Raw genomic sequence first — 18458 nt, 5'->3', positions numbered from 1 at the left:
TTCAAAATGTAAGATCATAATAAAATAGGTGTCATGAAATATTTTCATATTTTCTGCTGGAATAAACAATCTGAGATATTGGGTTATCATAGGAGACATTATAATTTCGATTGTTCTCCAGACAAGATAGTAATGATTTAATGATGGCAGCTAAATGCATTTATTTCAAATGCTATAAAGACTAATCCAGGATTCTAGAATTTTCCCCGATATATTCTAGCAATGGGAATGATCGCTTTCATCAGGTTACACACTGTTATTTATATTGAAGAAATCTGCACTGACTTCTAACATGTATGGCTTATGATGTGCCTATCTATGACTGACTTGTCATCTTTATTCTCCAAAAACTGTAAAATTTTGGCAGTATTTTTTTATCAAATACATATAAAACTTACTTACAAAATCTGAGCAAAATCTAATCAACAATATAAAGCTTAAAGTTACAGTGAATGCTCCATATGCAATAGAATAACATCCAAATCTATTTCAACCCCACACCATACATTCTAGCAAAGTGACCATATGCTATGGAATAACATCCAAATCTATTTCAACCCCACACCCTACATTCTAGCAAAGTGACCATATGCTATGGAATAACATCCAAATCTATTTCAACCCCACACCATACATTCTAGCAAAGAGACCACATGCTATGGAATAACACCCAAATCTATTTCAACCCCACACCATACATTCTAGCAAAGAGACCATATGCAATAGAATAACACCCAAATCTATTTCAACCCCACACCCTACATTTTAGCAAAGAGACCATATGCTATGGAATAACACCCAAATCTATTTCAACCCCACACCCTACATTTTAGCAAAGAGACCATATGCTATGGAATAACACCCAAATCTATTTCAACCCCACACCATACATTCTAGCAAAGTGACCATATGCTATGGAATAACACCCAAATCTATTTCAACCCCACACCATACATTCTAGCAAAGTGACCATATGCTATGGAATAACACCCAAATCTATTTCAACCCCACACCATACATTCTAGCAAAGTGACCATATGCTATGGAATAACATCCAAATCTATTTCAACCCCACACCATACATTCTAGCAAAGTGACCATATGCTATGGAATAACACCCAAATCTATTTCAACCCCACACCATACATTCTAGCAAAGAGACCATATGCTATGGAATAACATCCAAATCTATTTCAACCCCACACCATACATTCTAGCAAAGTGACCATATGCTATGGAATAACACCCAAATCTATTTCAACCCCACACCCTACATTCTAGCAAAGAGACCATATGCTATGGAATAACATCCAAATCTATTTCAACCCCACACCATACATTTTAGCAAAGTGACCATATGCTATGGAATAACACCCAAATCTATTTCAACCCCACACCATACATTCTAGCAAAGTGACCATATGCTATGGAATAACATCCAAATCTATTTCAACCCCACACCATACATTCTAGCAAAGTGACCATATGCTATGGAATAACACCCAAATCTATTTCAACCCCACACCCTACATTCTAGCAAAGAGACCATATGCTATGGAATAACATCCAAATCTATTTCAACCCCACACCATACATTCTAGCAAAGTGACCATATGCTATGGAATAACACCCAAATCTATTTCAACCCCACACCCTACATTCTAGCAAAGAGACCATATGCTATGGAATAACATCCAAATCTATTTCAACCCCACACCATACATTTTAGCAAAGTGACCATATGCTATGGAATAACACCCAAATCTATTTCAACCCCACACCATACATTCTAGCAAAGTGACCATATGCTATGGAATAACATCCAAATCTATTTCAACCCCACACCATACATTCTAGCAAAGAGACCATATGCTATGGAATAACATCCAAATCTATTTCAACCCCACACCATACATTCTAGCAAAGTGACCATATGCTATGGAATAACACCCAAATCTATTTCAACCCCACACCATACATTTTAGCAAAGTGACCATATGCTATGGAATAACATCCAAATCTATTTCAACCCCACACCCTACATTTTAGCAAAGTGACCATATGCTATGGAATAACACCCAAATCTATTTCAACCCCACACCATACATTCTAGCAAAGTGACCATATGCTATGGAATAACATCCAAATCTATTTCAACCCCACACCATACATTCTAGCAAAGAGACCATATGCTATGGAATAACATCCAAATCTATTTCAACCCCACACCATACATTTTAGCAAAGAGACCATATGCTATGGAATAACACCCAAATCTATTTCAACCCCACACCATACATTCTAGCAAAGTGACCATATGCTATGGAATAACACCCAAATCTATTTCAACCCCACACCATACATTCTAGCAAAGAGACCATATGCTATGGAATAACATCCAAATCTACCCTCCCCCACACATTGTAGCAAAGAGAATCACTGTTTTCACACCAAAATAAATCCCATTAAAGTGGTCACTAGCATGCCCTCTTAGTCAATACTGGATATGTGATATGTACCAAGCCTCCCCTCACAACAGGTTCTTTGCTATGAATATTGTCCATGCTTGTCTCTGTAGCATTAACCAATCAAGAAATTCCAACAATCAACATTCTTGGAGCTTGTCCATATGGTATATTCTAACATTTGGGACATCGTCATTTTATGCTCCCACATGGTAATGTGTTACTCTGAACTATATTTCTGGAAAACCAATTTTCATGGATTTGTGGCAGCTAAAAACCATTAATTAAATGAGCCCATGAACAATAATCTTTCCATGAGAACACAAGGCTGCCTTTCCCAATCCATGAATTCAAAACCATAGAAACAAAAGATAAGGATGCCTATCCAAATCCATGAACTCAAACACCATAAAAACACAAGGATGCCTTTCTCAATCCATGAATTCAAATACCATAAAAACACAAGGATGCCTTTCTCAATCCATGAATTTAAATACCATAAAAACACAAGGATGCCTTTCTCAATCCATGAATTCAAATACCATAAAAACACAAGGATGCCTTTCTCAATCCATGAATTCAAATACCATAAAAACACAAGGATGCCTTTCTCAATCCATGAATTCAAATACCATAAAAACACAAGGATGCCTTTCTCAATCCATGAATTCAAATACCATAAAAACACAAGGATGCCTTTCTCAATCCATGAATTCAAACACCATAGAAACACAAGGATACCTTTCTCAATCCATGAATTCAAACACCATAGAAACACAAGGATGCCTTTCTCAATCCATGAATTCAAACACCATAGAAACACAAGGATGCCTTTCTCAATCCATGAATTCAAACACCATAGAAACTGATATCCAAGAAAACATCAGATGCCTTCCATAATCAATGAATTTAAATACCCTAAAAACTGACACCAATGAAAATAAAAGATTTAAAAATAGTTAACACAATCACTCACACCAGGCAACAACTACTAGACCTGTCATTGGTTACATGATGTAATCATTCACACCAAGCAACAACTACTAGACCTGTCATTGGTTACATGATGTAATCATTCACACCAGGCAAGAACTACTAGACCTGTCATTGGTTACATGATGTAATCATTCACACCAAGCAACAACTACTAGACCTGTCATTGGTTACATGATGTAATCACTCACACCAGGCAACAACTACTAGACCTGTCATTGGTTACATGATGTAATCCCTCACACCAAGCAACAACTACTAGACCTGTCGTTGGTTACATGATGTAATCATTCACACCAAGCAACAACTACTAGACCTGTCATTGGTTACATGATGTAATCACTCACACCAGGCAACAACTACTAGACCTGTCATTGGTTACATGATGTAATCATTCACACCACCAACAACTACTAGACCTGTCATTGGTTATATGATGTAATCACTCACACCAGGCAACAACTACTAGACCTGTCATTGGTTACATGATTTAATCATTCACACCAAGCAACAACTGTTAGTCCTGTCATTGGCTATAAGTAATCTGCAATCACTCACACCAGGCAACATTGGTTTGAATGTGCAATCACTCACACCAGGCAACACTGGTTTCAATGTGTAATTATTCACATGAAGCAACAACTGTTAGTCCTGTCATTGGCTATAAGTAATGTGCAATCACTCACACCAGGCAACATTGGTTTGAATGTGCAATCACTCACACCAGGTATCATTGGTTTGAATGTGCAATCACTCACACCAGGCAACATTGGTTTGAATGTGCACTCACTCACACCAGGCATCATTGGTATGAATGTGCAATCACTCACACCAGGCATCATTGGTATGAATGTGCAATCACTCACACCAGGCAACATTGGTTTGAATGTGCAATCACTCACACCAGGCATCATTGGTATGAATGTGCAATCACTCACACCAGGCAACATTGGTTTGAATGTGCAATCACTCACACCAAGCATCATTTTTTTAATGTACAATCACTCACACCAGGCAACATTGGTTTCGATGTGCAATCACTCACACCAGGTATCATTGGTATGAATATGCAATCACTCACACCAGGCAACATTGGTTTGAATGTGCACTCACTCACACCAGGCATCATTGGTATGAATGTGCAATCACTCACACCAGGCATCATTGGTTTGAATGTGCAATCACTCACACCAGGCATCATTGGTTTGAATGTGCAATCACTCACACCAGGCATCATTGGTATGAATGTGCAATCACTCACACCAGGCAACATTGGTTTGAATGTGCAATCACTCACACCAAGCATCATTTTTTTAAATGTACAATCACTCACACCAGGCAACATTGGTTCCAATGTGTAATCATTCACATGAAGCAACAACTGGTAGCCCAGTCATTGGTTAAAAGTAATTTGCAATGATTCACTGTCACAAACTGGCAATTGTTAAAACTATATCTACCTAAAATGGTTACTGAACAATACAGCTGGCAGACGAAAGTATATTTGTATAGGTGTCTTACTTGAATTATGCAGTACAGATAATGCCCTGTAGTCAAGTTTTTCAGGTACACAATACATGATATGCTGTGCTGCACGTGTTGCAGGAACAAGCAGCATTAGCACAAACTCCTCATATAAAGATCTTAATTTGCATAATCAGGCATTCTCGCTTCAGAATTGCCTGGGGTAAATGTAGAATAGGCATTCACCAAATATTTTTTTAAACAAGTAGAAATGAACAATGGGTTAACTGGGAGTATACCTTCACATTTATTGTATTTTTGGTTCTTGACATTTTAATACCTTAATATCACAAGTACTTCATGACGATAGGTTAAGTGTTGAAGAAGTATTGTTAAATGTGCAAGTGTATAAGATTTATTGCATAGAATATCACAAGTACTTCATGACGATAGGTTTAGTGTTGAAGAAGTATTGTTACATGTGCAAGTGTATAAGATTTATTGTATTTTTGGTTCTTGACATTTTAATACCTTAATATCACAAGTACTTCATGACGATAGGTTAAGTGTTGAAGAAGTATTGTTACATGTGCAAGTGTATAAGATTTATTGTATTTTTGGTTCTTGACATTTTAATACCTTAATATCACAAGTACTTCATGACGATAGGTTAAGTGTTGAAGAAGTATTGTTACATGTGCAAGTGTATAAGATTTATTGTATTTTTGGTTCTTGACATTTTAATACCTTAATATCACAAGTACTTCATGACGATAGGTTAAGTGTTGAAGAAGTATTGTTACATGTGCAAGTGTATAACATTTATTGTATTTTTGGTTCTTGACATTTTAATACCTTAATATCACAAGTATTCATGACGATAGGTTTAGTGTTGAAGAAGTATTGTTACATGTGCAAGTGTATAAGATTTATTGTATTTTTGGTTCTTGACATTTTAATACCTTAATATCACAAGTACTTCATGACGATAGGTTTAGTGTTGAAGAAGTATTGTTACATGTGCAAGTGTATAAGATTTATTGTATTTTTGGTTCTTGACATTTTAATACCTTAATATCACAAGTACTTCATGACGATAGGTTAAGTGTTGAAGAAGTATTGTTACATGTGCAAGTGTATAAGATTTATTGTATGTTTGGTTCTTGACATTTTAATACCTTAATATCACAAGTACTTCATGACGATAGGTTAAGTGTTGAAGAAGTATTGTTACATGTGCAAGTGTATAAGATTTATTGTATTTTTGGTTCTTGACATTTTAATACCTTAATATCACAAGTACTTCATGACGATAGGTTAAGTGTTGAAGAAGTATTGTTACATGTGCAAGTGTATAACATTTATTGTATTTTTGGTTCTTGACATTTTAATACCTTAATATCACAAGTATTCATGACGATAGGTTTAGTGTTGAAGAAGTATTGTTACATGTGCAAGTGTATAAGATTTATTGTATTTTTGGTTCTTGACATTTTAATACCTTAATATCACAAGTACTTCATGACGATAGGTTTAGTGTTGAAGAAGTATTGTTACATGTGCAAGTGTATAAGATTTATTGTATTTTTGGTTCTTGACATTTTAATACCTTAATATCACAAGTACTTCATGACGATAGGTTTAGTGTTGAAGAAGTATTGTTACATGTGCAAGTGTATAACACTTATTGCATAGAATATTTTACACCTCTGATATAAAGATTGCAAGATATTTTTTTTAACATATTGCTAATACCTTTAGAGTTGAAGTCATTTGTTTGAAATGTCAAATTTTTATTGCAGGAATAAATTACTATGGAATTGTAACGAATGATTCAAATATTTTATTAATGTTATGAAAGAACTAGTGTACGGATTGTTATAAATGAGTTTGCACCTAGCTAAACTAAATAGTTAAGTTGTAGGTGGCTTGGTTATCAGGGTACTCATGTAAACCAGGACTGTCTAGCTGCTGTGCTACACCATGTTAATCCGGATAAGCAAGTATGAGGTATAATCTAGTCCAGCCTGGACATGCATTCAATTTCCTGTGTGGATGAAGAAGTCTATCCTGTGTGGGCAGACACATTCCTGTTCTGTGTGGACATGTAATTATTCTCTGTGTGGGTGCAGATATTTACTCTCAAGTTGGCTTACATAATTTCGTCCTGTGAGAACATACATCCCTCAAGTGTTGACATGTTATATTCCCTGTCCGTGTGAAGACTAGAATCTGTGATAAACGTTTATAAGGATAGGACTCCTGACACATTTGCATATTAATTTCGTTGAATCTAGTGACTCTTTGATGTCCCGTTTATTAAATGAAATCTTAATGTTAATTGTGAATAAGAATGTGTTTTGATATAGAATAAATGACAGTTTTCATATAATGTATTTGTGTGCAGTTATTGTTTACACCCCTTGTACACAGGCACATAGAAAGGCCTGTCGCAAGTTGTAATGGTCAAGCTATGACACTCACACCAAGTAACAACTGGTAGCCCTGACAGTGGTTACATGTAATTTGCAAGCACTCACACCAAGCAACAAGTGGTAGCGCTGACATTGGTTACATGTAATTTGCAAGCACTCACACCAAATAACAACTGGTAGCCCTGACAGTGGTTACATGTAATTTGCAAGCACTCACACCAAGCAACAAGTGGTAGCCCTGTAATTGGTAAGCTGGAATAAGACAAGGAGATGCTTAGTAACTGCTAGTACTGTTATTGGTTACAGGTAATTTGTAATCACCCAAAGCAGGCAACAAATGAAGTCCCTGTTATTAGTTACACATGATAAAGATATGCTAAATAACACCAGGCAACAACTGAAGTCCCTGTTATTTGTTACAAGAGACCAGGAGATGCTTAGTAAATTTAACGAACGTGATGGAAATATTATACGAAAGGGCAAACAGGCAAGAGTAACGTAAGATGATGTATCCCTTAAAAAAATTCATCTGCAACTTTACTGGGACCCAGATTATTATTTTTGACAGTATCCTTACCCTCCATGTTCAAAGAAAGTGTGTACACATTCTTTGCTGTTTTTATCCCACAGTTTGACTGTCTTGTCATCACTACCAGACACAATTAATCGCCCATCAGGTGAAAATCTGAAGAACAAAATACATTTGTGTGATTAATCATGTAAAACAAAGTCAGAAACAAGTGCAGTCTAGTGGACAGTTCAAAAGAACACTAAGCTGCACAAAAATCAGCAGTAGATGACTGTCAATAATAATTAACTTGAAATCTTTTCTACTGTACATTTAACATTCAGTGGAGTGCAACCCTTATATCCCTGCTGATGCAATCAAAATACATACTGAATGAGAAGTGTCTGATACATATCAATCAAGTCTAAAATCGGATGCAATTGTTTATTGAAAATACCTGTCACAATGAAAACAAGTGATGAGAATGGTTTCGTTTTACTCCACTTGACATCATCTAAGCCATAATAAGTACATTAGATAAATCTTCATGGTAGCATGATAAGTCATCTGCACAAAAGTTTATGTCCCAATTACTGCTGATCCCATCTACAACTAGAATGCATCAAAACGTGTGCAGGATACTGGTCAAGCCATCTAAATATTGAACATAGCAACATATCCACCCATCACAGACAACACAAATACAGATTGGCAACCTTCAACATCAGCATTTGAGAATCTATCCTATTAAATATTATGCAGGTAAAGCTACAAAAACCAAAAAGAACTTTAAAAACAATAATAACCTTTCAATGTTCATGTGGATCTCAGCTTGAATTACTTAAAACAATAATAACCTTTCAATGTGGATCTCAGCTTGAATTACTTAAAACAATAATAACCTTTCAATGTGGATCTCAGCTTGAATTACTTAAAACAATAATAACCTTTCAATGTGGATCTCAGCTTGAATTACTTAAAACAATAATAACCTTTCAATGTGGATCTCAGCTTGAATTACTTAAAACAATAATAACCTTTCAATGTGGATCTCAGCTTGAATTACTTACTTTGCACCTCTAACCCAATTCATGTGTTGATTTAAAGAGAAAAGAAACTTCTGTCTGTGAACTGTCCATAGCTGAAACATTAGAAAAATCAATGATTTCAACAACTACAAACAAAAAAAACCAACCCAACTCATTGTATAAGTTAGTACTGAAAGAGGTTGAAATGTATCACATATTAGCCATTTTCTATATGAAAGAAGAGAGTGGTACATTTTTACATTATAAAATATATAAAGATTTAAAAGACATGGGAGCATAAAAGCACAATGCAGGCTCTTTTGGCATGTGTACATAAAACATCAGCCAAGAGCGCTCAAGAAATAATGGACATGCAGTCAACTTTCAAAAGATGGTTCAAATACACAACTTAACATTAGCCTCAATTCTGAACCTTTTTATGAGGGCTGTTCCAGGAAATAATAAAGCAGAAGGTATCCATTTTGAGATACCACAAATAGAATGTAATTTTTTTTCTCAGTCAAAAATAAACTTTTAGAAACATATATCATCATGAGAACTTTAAACAAAATCATCTGACATTAATTTTTATCTGCCATAAAGTAACCAGCAGACATTTTGTACAGCAAAAAATCAAGGCAGAGTTATAATTTGTAAAGACTAAGGAAGTAAAATGATTTGGTATGGATGAGTCTAAAACAAAGTATTTCTTCAATCCTATCAATTCTGTTTTACTAATATTACAGTATAAAGCTGTCATGTAATCAGATTTTTTAAAAATGAAATAAGATATGATTTCTTGTGAAATCAAAAGAAATTTTATATGAAAACAGATGAGCACAAAGAGCTGGTGTGCTCTTAAGTATGGCTTTTTTAAACTTAATTTGTTATGAAATCAGATAGTTTTTTTTAAAACCAGATACAATTTGTCATGAAACCAGATCATGAAATCAGATAAGATTTGTTATGAAATCAGATACAATTTGTCATGAAATCAGATATAATTTGTTATGAAATCAGATACAATTTGTTATGAAATCAGATACAATCTGTCATGAAATCAGATATAATTTGTTATAAAAAATATTCTGATGTACCTTGATAGTTTTGTCATCTGAAGCTGTAAGCAAGTACTGGCCATCACTGGAGAAATCTACACTTCTAACTGTGGCAGTGTGGGCTTTGAACACTGTGGATTCTCCTTTTCTGCAAGCAAGAATTACGGGTTAAACATAACAGAAGATGAATTTAAAAGAAAACAAAAGAAAAATCTACTTACATTAAATCTAATAATATTAGCTTGTTTTAAAACAAAAGTGAATGAAGGGGCTAGTAGTGCTACTGTTTGAAAAGAATTTCCTGGAATTCAATGCAAGAATGTTTGTACTTCTTAACTGCTTATTGTTTAAACCACTTCATATATTCCTGAGAGATAACAAAATTGTAATGCCTTCTATGGCAACCATATCAGATGTCTGTTTGGCACCATTTTCATTTAGGACATCATAAGAAGTCATTGGTACAAAACCATGTTGATCCATCCTGGAGGACTAACATCAAAATTAAAACTGTGGTGGCCATGGATGTCTGATTGACATCATTTTTATGCCCACGTAAGCATCATAAGAAGTCATGTTGATATGATAATCCATTCAGAAGAAGTGATAACGATTTTAATTTGGTCACTTTGGTGTCCAAGCATCACCATTTTCATTTAGGACCAAATATAATATATGTGTAAAGTTTCACAGCAATCTTCCAAGCAGTTTCAGAGGAGTGACAAAATCAAAGTTGTGTGAATGGATAGAGGGAAAACATCTACTAAACAAGATGATTTGAATAATCAAAGAAAATGTAGTAAAAATTTAACTTCAAAGAACTCAAAACTGAAGAAAAAAAAAACAGGAACAAACAAGAGTCCCTTGTAGGGACAGAAACTCTAATTACCTAAAAGAATTTCCAAGAATCCAAGACATGACCATTTCTTCTTTTTACTGCTTGGTGTTGAAACCATCACTAATATTCTTGAGCAATAACAAAGTTTTCAAATGGAAAATATGGTGGCCATACTGGTTGTGACCTCTGCACGATTTTCATTTAGGACCAACTATACAACATAATAATTCTTTTCGTGAAAACCCTTTGTAAATGTTCCCTGACTATTTTCAGCACTTCTAAGATGAAACCCAAATCCAAAGAAAACACAGATGAACCAATTATCCAGATTCTGCAGCAACAATAATTTTATCCGTAGTTTTTGCTAGTATGTCATAAGTCCGTATTTTAAGGGTAATTTTCGTAAGACTTAGGGCAAAATCATAATAGTTGGCAGGTCTGTGGCTGCATGGCAGCCATATTGTATATAAGACTAGTACAATTTCCGTATTGGAGGTCAGATTGATACCCTTTTCATTCAGGACCAACTAGACATCATAATAAGTCTTTTGGTGAAACCCCCTGTCAACATGACTTTACTTTCACAAGCAAAAGATTTTCAAGATGGCTATAGTAAAGCTGTCAAAATTTTATGAAACTTCTACTGGGTACCTATTGATCCTAACAATCAGTTACATGGGCACCCAATTAAGAGAAATTGTATTAAATGTGATCCTGAACTGATCTGTTGTTGGTTCATACCTGCCAATCCACAAGAAAGGTATAAGCATAATTATTCCTAATGTAAGTGGCAAAAAACATAATCTGAGCATTAAAAGAGCTGTCTATATATTACCTGCCATACTTACAGAAAACTGTATGAAAAATGTACATTTTTTTATCTACTTACATGGATCTGCAGTTAAAATTCTCATCACAAATTGGCTAAATCCATATGGTTTAGTAGTTAGCACAGACACAAAACAAGTTGATAAATTATTGATGTATAACAATCACTTAACTAGTCTACATGTCTACCTTTCGTTGAATGTTTGTGAAGTCCACAACTAATAATGCTGTATTACATCACTGCTGAATTCTGATTTCAAACTTTTTAAAGTGATATTGATTTTTCCTTTTCCTGATGCAATGTGTTTTTAAGTTTAACAAAATCCCTCTCCTCTAATATTTTCAGTCATATAACATCCATTAGTCACATCGATAAAGCCTGTTTCTATTAATATCCAGTGCCATTTTTATTTCAGTTTAGACTGGTCCAATGTATGTGTGTATCAAAATATAATGAAATGAGATATGTAGTTTTACATTTAAAAAACATCCATCCTCTTGGAACTATTTCATGTACAGTGGCTATAAATAAAAAATAAGGAAATTAGATGGAAGTCTAATAATAGATAAATATGCAGAAGCCAAACTGTCACAAGACATGAGCCTCGAAACATATTATTATCCCGTGTCTCGCTCACTCCTGATGTCTTTTATCTCAACTTGGAAACATGGTTTTATTTTTTAAAAATGTAACAGCTATCCTGTTGCCCATTTTATTACCCAGGTTATTATCAACCGGCAGGTATCCGTTGACAGCTTTAGGCTGCAGTGGTGACCATAATTGATGTCTGATTGGTACCATTTTAAATATTTTCATAGGACCAACCAGACGTGATAAGGGCTATTAATGAGAACTCCATGCTGGTATGATTAGTGATAACAAGATTTTCAAGATGACCACTGTGGTAGCCATGATGGTTGTTCAAGTGGCACTACTTTCATTTAGGATCAACTAGACTTTGAGATGAATGAGTGGTAAAGTTTCATTTCAATCCTCCAAGTAGTTTAGGAGGAGCAGCAATCACAAACTTGTGCTAACAGATGAATGGATGATGGAAAATTCAAGATGCTAGAAGAAAGCAAAAATAGAGAAAATATTTATTTTTTTGCTCAACAATATAATTTTTAAGAGGAAAACGTTTTTGTACTTTACCTAATTTTGTCTAACAATACTAAAATTAACAACTTCAGTTGATATATGACAGACAATTTGCATGGTTTCATTTATTTTTGTGGGTATAAAGATTCTTTCCTGCAAAAAAGGCATTTGCATGAGTGCTTATATTTATGGATTTGCCTGTCAAAGTTTGCATATTTATAATTATTTAATTTCATGGATTAAGCTAAAAAAATACCAAAATAAAGAATACAAAAGAACAAAGATACATAAACAAAAAAGGTAGGTAGTTGGTTCAAACAATACTACTGGCAGTATGAGCACAGATCAAACACCCGTCAACATCAAATGGAGCTGACACCACCATGCCAAGTGGTAAATTAAGCACACATATGATTTCTTTTACATAAATCACCATCCATAAAGCTGCACCATCTGTACATTCTAATGGTATTAAGAGTGGTTACATACAGTTAGATCCTTACAAACAAATTACACAGCACTGAGCTAGAATTCTGCTATTGAGTAATGAGAATACTGTAAAATCTGAGGGCTCTTTGGGTACTACCCAAATGATATTGAGGCTGACATGGAAAAAGTCTGTGGATATAATTCTGTCCTAATGAATAATTTTGAGGTGGTTTCATTGTTTTAAAGATGGTTAAAAACCCAGGCAAGATGACCCATTTTTGGAATACTGGGTGGGAAGCGGCTGCAGTGAAGGGGTAACTGATGATGATGCTCTATATACAACGAATGATATTTTATTATCATGAGCATATCTTCAACACAAGTTTTTAGCAGATATTAAAGAATCATCTGAAGCTCAGAAAGGTTTGTGTTAAGACGGATCCCAATCAAAAACAGGCTCTGACTGAATGCAGCAAAGAATTACTTGCCAGATATGAAAAGAGTGACAAGAAACATTTGAATTAGATTGTCAAAGCTAATGAAAAACTGAATGCACTTTTCTGAGCATGACTTGGGAGAACATAATAAAGTTTAGATTGAAAGCGTGTAGAGGTACAAGGGGATTAGTTTGAGTACATGTACTATCACACTATGAAAGTGTGTAGAGGTACAAGGGGAATAGTTTGAGTACATGTACTATCACACTATGAAAGCTAGTAGAGGTACATGGGGAATAGTTTGAGTGCATTTACTATCACACTATGAATGCGTGTAGAGGTACAAGGTGAGTAGTTTGAGTGTATGTACTATCAGACTATGAAAGCGTGTAGAGGTACAAGGGGAATAGTTTGAGTGCATGTACTATCAGACTTAAGAAAGTGTGTAGAGGTACAAAGGGAATAGTTTGAGTGTATGTACTATCAGACTATGAAAGCGTGTAGAGGTACAAGGGGAATAGTTTGAGTACATGTACTATCACACTATGAAAGCGTGTAGAGGTACAAGGGGAATAGTTTGAGTACATGTACTATCACACTATGAAAGCGTGTAGAGGTACAAGGGGAATAGTTTGAGTGTATGTACTATCAGACTATGAAAGTGTGTAGAGGTACAAGGGGAATAGTTTGAGTGTATGTACTATCACACTATGAAAGTGTGTAGAGGTACAAGGGGAATAGTTTGAGTACATGTACTATCACACTATGAAAGCGTGTAGAGGTACAAGGGGAATAGTTTGAGTGTATGTACTATCAGACTATGAAAGTGTGTAGAGGTACAAGGGGAATAGTTTGAGTGTATGTACTATCAGACTTAAGAAAGTGTGTAGAGGTACAAGGGGAATAGTTTGAGTGTATGTACTATCAGACTATGAAAGCGTGTAGAGGTACAAGGGGAATAGTTTTAGTGCATGTACTATCAGACTATGAAAGCATGTAGAGGTACAAGGGGAATAGTTTTTAGTGCATGTTCTATCGGACTTAAGAAAGTATGTAGAGGTACATTTGAGTGTATGTGCTAATATTGAATGTTTCTAAATACCCCTCACAAACATTATTTAATCAAGTCTGTGCTTTGTGGAGTAAGTTTATTATTTTACTGTCTTGTTATTTCTTTGAATTAAAAGTGCAGTGATAAAAATCAAATGTACTGAAGGATAATTTAATTTTTATGGGAGAGTTTCATACCAGAAATTAAAAATGTAACTGTCCACATTTATCTATGTTTTTGTAGATTAATGATTCAGATGGACTACAAACTTGGTGAAGTTTAAAATTAGCAAATAAGATGCAATTTTTTCAAACAAGTATTTTCAACAGTATTTTTACTTGAACAAAGGACTGATAAATAAACACGAGATCTAATATTCCTACAAGATTTCATTATTACTTTATAAGCTTGATTAAAACAAATAGACAATACACTTCTTGTAGAAAAATGGACTTTCAGTGAACAAGGTTTGCAACATTCTCAAGAAGGAGCAACACTTTTAATTAAAGAGAAACAATGAATCAAAACTCAACCAGAGTGATTTTAAAGACCTGGGTTAGTGAATATCAAACCCTTTATTGCTGAAATTTACCCATATATATAAAGTAATACCACAGTAATGGTTAAATAACTGTTGTATCCATGGGGAAAACATGGAATTAGAAACCATTGATAGAAAATGATAAAGTAAAATGCATCCCTCCTCATGTGTAAGGTCTAGCCATCATCAAATGATTTACAATTTTTCTGAAAACAATCACTAAAGAAGTAAGGAAATCTTACATACACACTGGACAAAATTTCATGAAAGTTGCATAGAGTTGTTTTTAGAAGACAACAATTTGATTGATACTAACACACTTGGTATCCATAGTCTCACTGTTTTGTCTCTGGATGCCGATGCCACCAAGTGTCCTGATGGTGAGAAACAGACTGACATCACTGCATCCTGAAACAAACAAACAAACATGGTCAATGTTTTTAAACCTCATGAGATTTCTCAATTACTGTGGTACCTGTCAAGTGTCTCCATGTTATAATAAATTTGTCTTCCTTGTTACACAGATCTTTAGAGAACAATTTCAACAAATATCCAATGAATGTGAAGTGTGCTTGTCACTTAAAATTGAATCATGAAGATCTTTGCCTGAAATCAGTTTGTAACCAGAGCTATTAGTGATGGATGAATTTGCATATGGCCCTGCTCGCTACAGTTTGCAAGATATGACTTTAAACAGAAGACTCTGCTCGCTACAGTTTGCAAGATATTACTTTAAACAGAAGGACATGCTCGCTACAGTTTGCAAGATATGACTTTGAACAGAAGGCCCTGCTCGCTACAGTTTGCAAGATATGACTTTAAACAGAAGAACATGTTTTAAGAAAACCTAAGGAAAATGGGTAATCAGGGGCAATAACTTGACATGGAATGTTGAAAATTTTAATACATTCATGTTCTCAACAATTCTGGTTGAAATCCAACATCTTTACTAAAGTTATGCTGCAGAAACCCAAGTTAGGAGGGCTGGTGATCAGGGACCATAACTCCTGCAAATGATGTAAATTGCTGGAAATCAAACAAATTCCAAATCTCATCAATATAAACCTGTGACAAATTTGCCTGTAATCCAAAAACCAACAGTAAGGTAAGGCTGTGTAATCCAACCATCATTAGTGAGGTAAAACTGTGTAATCCAACCACCCATAGTAAGATAAGACTTTGTAATCCAACCACCCATAGTAATGTAAGACTTTGTAATCCAACCACACATAGTAAGGTAAGACTTTGTAATCCAACCATCCATAGTAAGGTAAGACTTTGTAATCCAACCACTCATAGTAAGGTAAGACTTTGTAATCCAACCATCCATAGTAAAGTAAGACTTTGTAATCCAACCATCATTAGTAAGGTAAGACTTTGTAATCCAACCACCCATAGTAAGGTAAGACTGTGTAATCCAACCACCCATAGTTTGGTAAGACTTTGTAATCCAACCATCATTAGTAAGGTAAAGCTGTGGATGCTGGTATGTTAGAAATCAAACCCATTCAAAGTCTTATCAATACAATCTGCATGCCAAGCTTGCTGAAATCCAACAAAACTTGGTAAAGTTATGCTGCAAAAACCAAAATCTGGAGAATCATCCATCAGGGGCAAAAAGCCAGAATGTAATGGAATGCTGAAACTGAAGCCATTCACGCTCTCATCAATACAAAGCTCCACTGCATTCCAATTATGGTTAAAATAAAGCAAAATCTTTATACTTGCCTGAAACTGTTTGATACTGTAATATGCCAATTTGATACTGTAATATGCCAATTATAACCTACCTTATGTCCCACAAATCTATATGCTCTCATCTGTGGCTTGAAGTTCCAGACCATCAAGCACGAATCCATGGATCCAGAGGCTACAAGGAACACAAAACCAAACAAATTCATGCCTCACAAAATCATTTCATGTAAAAAGAAAACCATGCAATTACATGTGTTGTTACTGCAACTAAGCTAAACTGGATTGAAAAGAGCATAAATCTAGATTCCTTTAAAAAATATACTAAAACCCAACTAAGGCTGTTGTTATGGGCTTAATGCCATTTTCAGCAGATGATGCTGAAAGACGATACATGGTGGCTAATATAGTCCAACCCACTCATACTGAGCTCACTTTGTTGACAAGCCACTTATAGAAAAATATGAATTCCCAGCTCCATACAATTAAATGACCAGTCCCATACAATATATGTGCATTCAGAATTGAACTAGTTGGTAGCTGTGTACATATATATTCAATCTTGTAACAGGGCCATTACTGCTGAAGGATTAAACACATGGATTGCATTTAAGTGTAAAATCAGTTTTCTTTTTTGTTGTTTGTATTTTTAAACAGAAACTGCTATCTGGACCTTAACTGTCGATACTTCAGAGGATTACTTTTCATATTTAAATAGTAGTTAAATTTACATTGTTCAAGAGAAGGTTAACAAGGTGGGCATATTGTCAAGTATGTGCATAAGTTTTCTAAATGTAAAACTTATACAAGACTTTTCAAAATTAATTTTAATCATCCTTATATATAATCAGATAAAGATTACTGACTGGTGAAATAGTATTTTATTGTTAATCATGCATGATGCGTTGGTCTTTCCATGAGTGGTCTTCACTGATTGGCTGTTCAAATATCAATCAATAATGCTAATCAGCCACTCTATGCATACATGCCAACCAACGCAAAGAAAAAATGTAATCCAAGTGGTCAAAAAGTGTAATCTGAGCAGAAAAAGAGTAATCCACATATAACATAATAAAATTCAATGAGCACATGTACAAAATGATTTTTTTACCCCTCTGGTCATTTAACATCAATTGCCGTCTTTTTTAGAATATGGTCTGTGGGATTAACGGGATGTTAATAAAAATGAGAAAACAAATTATTACTTTTTTTTGGGAGGGGGGATATATCAAAAACGCATAATCCAAATAAATTTACGTATAGGGTGTAATTTAGTGAAGGAAAGCATAATGGTTAGCATTTATGCTCCACGGTGGAGATGCCATCGATGTTCCAGCTGAGGCATGGTGGTGATTTGTTAGTATTTTATTGCTCACTTGTGGAGTCAAAGTGGAGAGGTAAGTCCCCCACCATGTAATGGGGGGTTTTGATAATACATGTGAGTTGCATGTACTGGGCTCAAATTACATAACAGAAATAATCAACAATTTCATAGAAATGCTTGATCAGTACGTTTCAAAAAAGCACTTCCTTAAGCAGTATTAATTTAATTGTTGAATCCAACAAATGTATTGCACTTTTTCAAAGAAGTG

General features: G+C 34.8%; 1 protein-coding gene across 3 annotated transcripts in view; it reads right to left on the bottom strand.

Moving 5' to 3' along the window:
* The window catches only part of LOC149787559 (uncharacterized), a 75655-nt gene that overhangs the window by 30972 nt on the left and 26225 nt on the right, over positions 1–18458 (bottom strand). For all 3 annotated transcript variants that reach the window (XM_089973706.1, XM_089973708.1, XM_089973707.1), the window contains 5 exons: positions 16965–17044; positions 15491–15582; positions 9991–10099; positions 8936–9006; positions 7935–8042 (listed from right to left, as the gene is read on the bottom strand). In XM_089973706.1, coding sequence (XP_089829832.1) covers positions 7935–8042; positions 8936–9006; positions 9991–10099; positions 15491–15582; positions 16965–17044 — 460 coding nt within the window. The remainder of the gene's footprint in view (positions 1–7934; positions 8043–8935; positions 9007–9990; positions 10100–15490; positions 15583–16964; positions 17045–18458) is intronic.

Source organism: Sinohyriopsis cumingii, chromosome 11 (assembly GCF_028554795.1).
Source record: "Sinohyriopsis cumingii isolate HCF-2022 chromosome 11, ASM2855479v2, whole genome shotgun sequence".
NCBI lineage: Eukaryota > Metazoa > Mollusca > Bivalvia > Unionida > Unionidae > Sinohyriopsis > Sinohyriopsis cumingii.
This window is presented reverse-complemented; position numbering and strand designations above follow the sequence as displayed.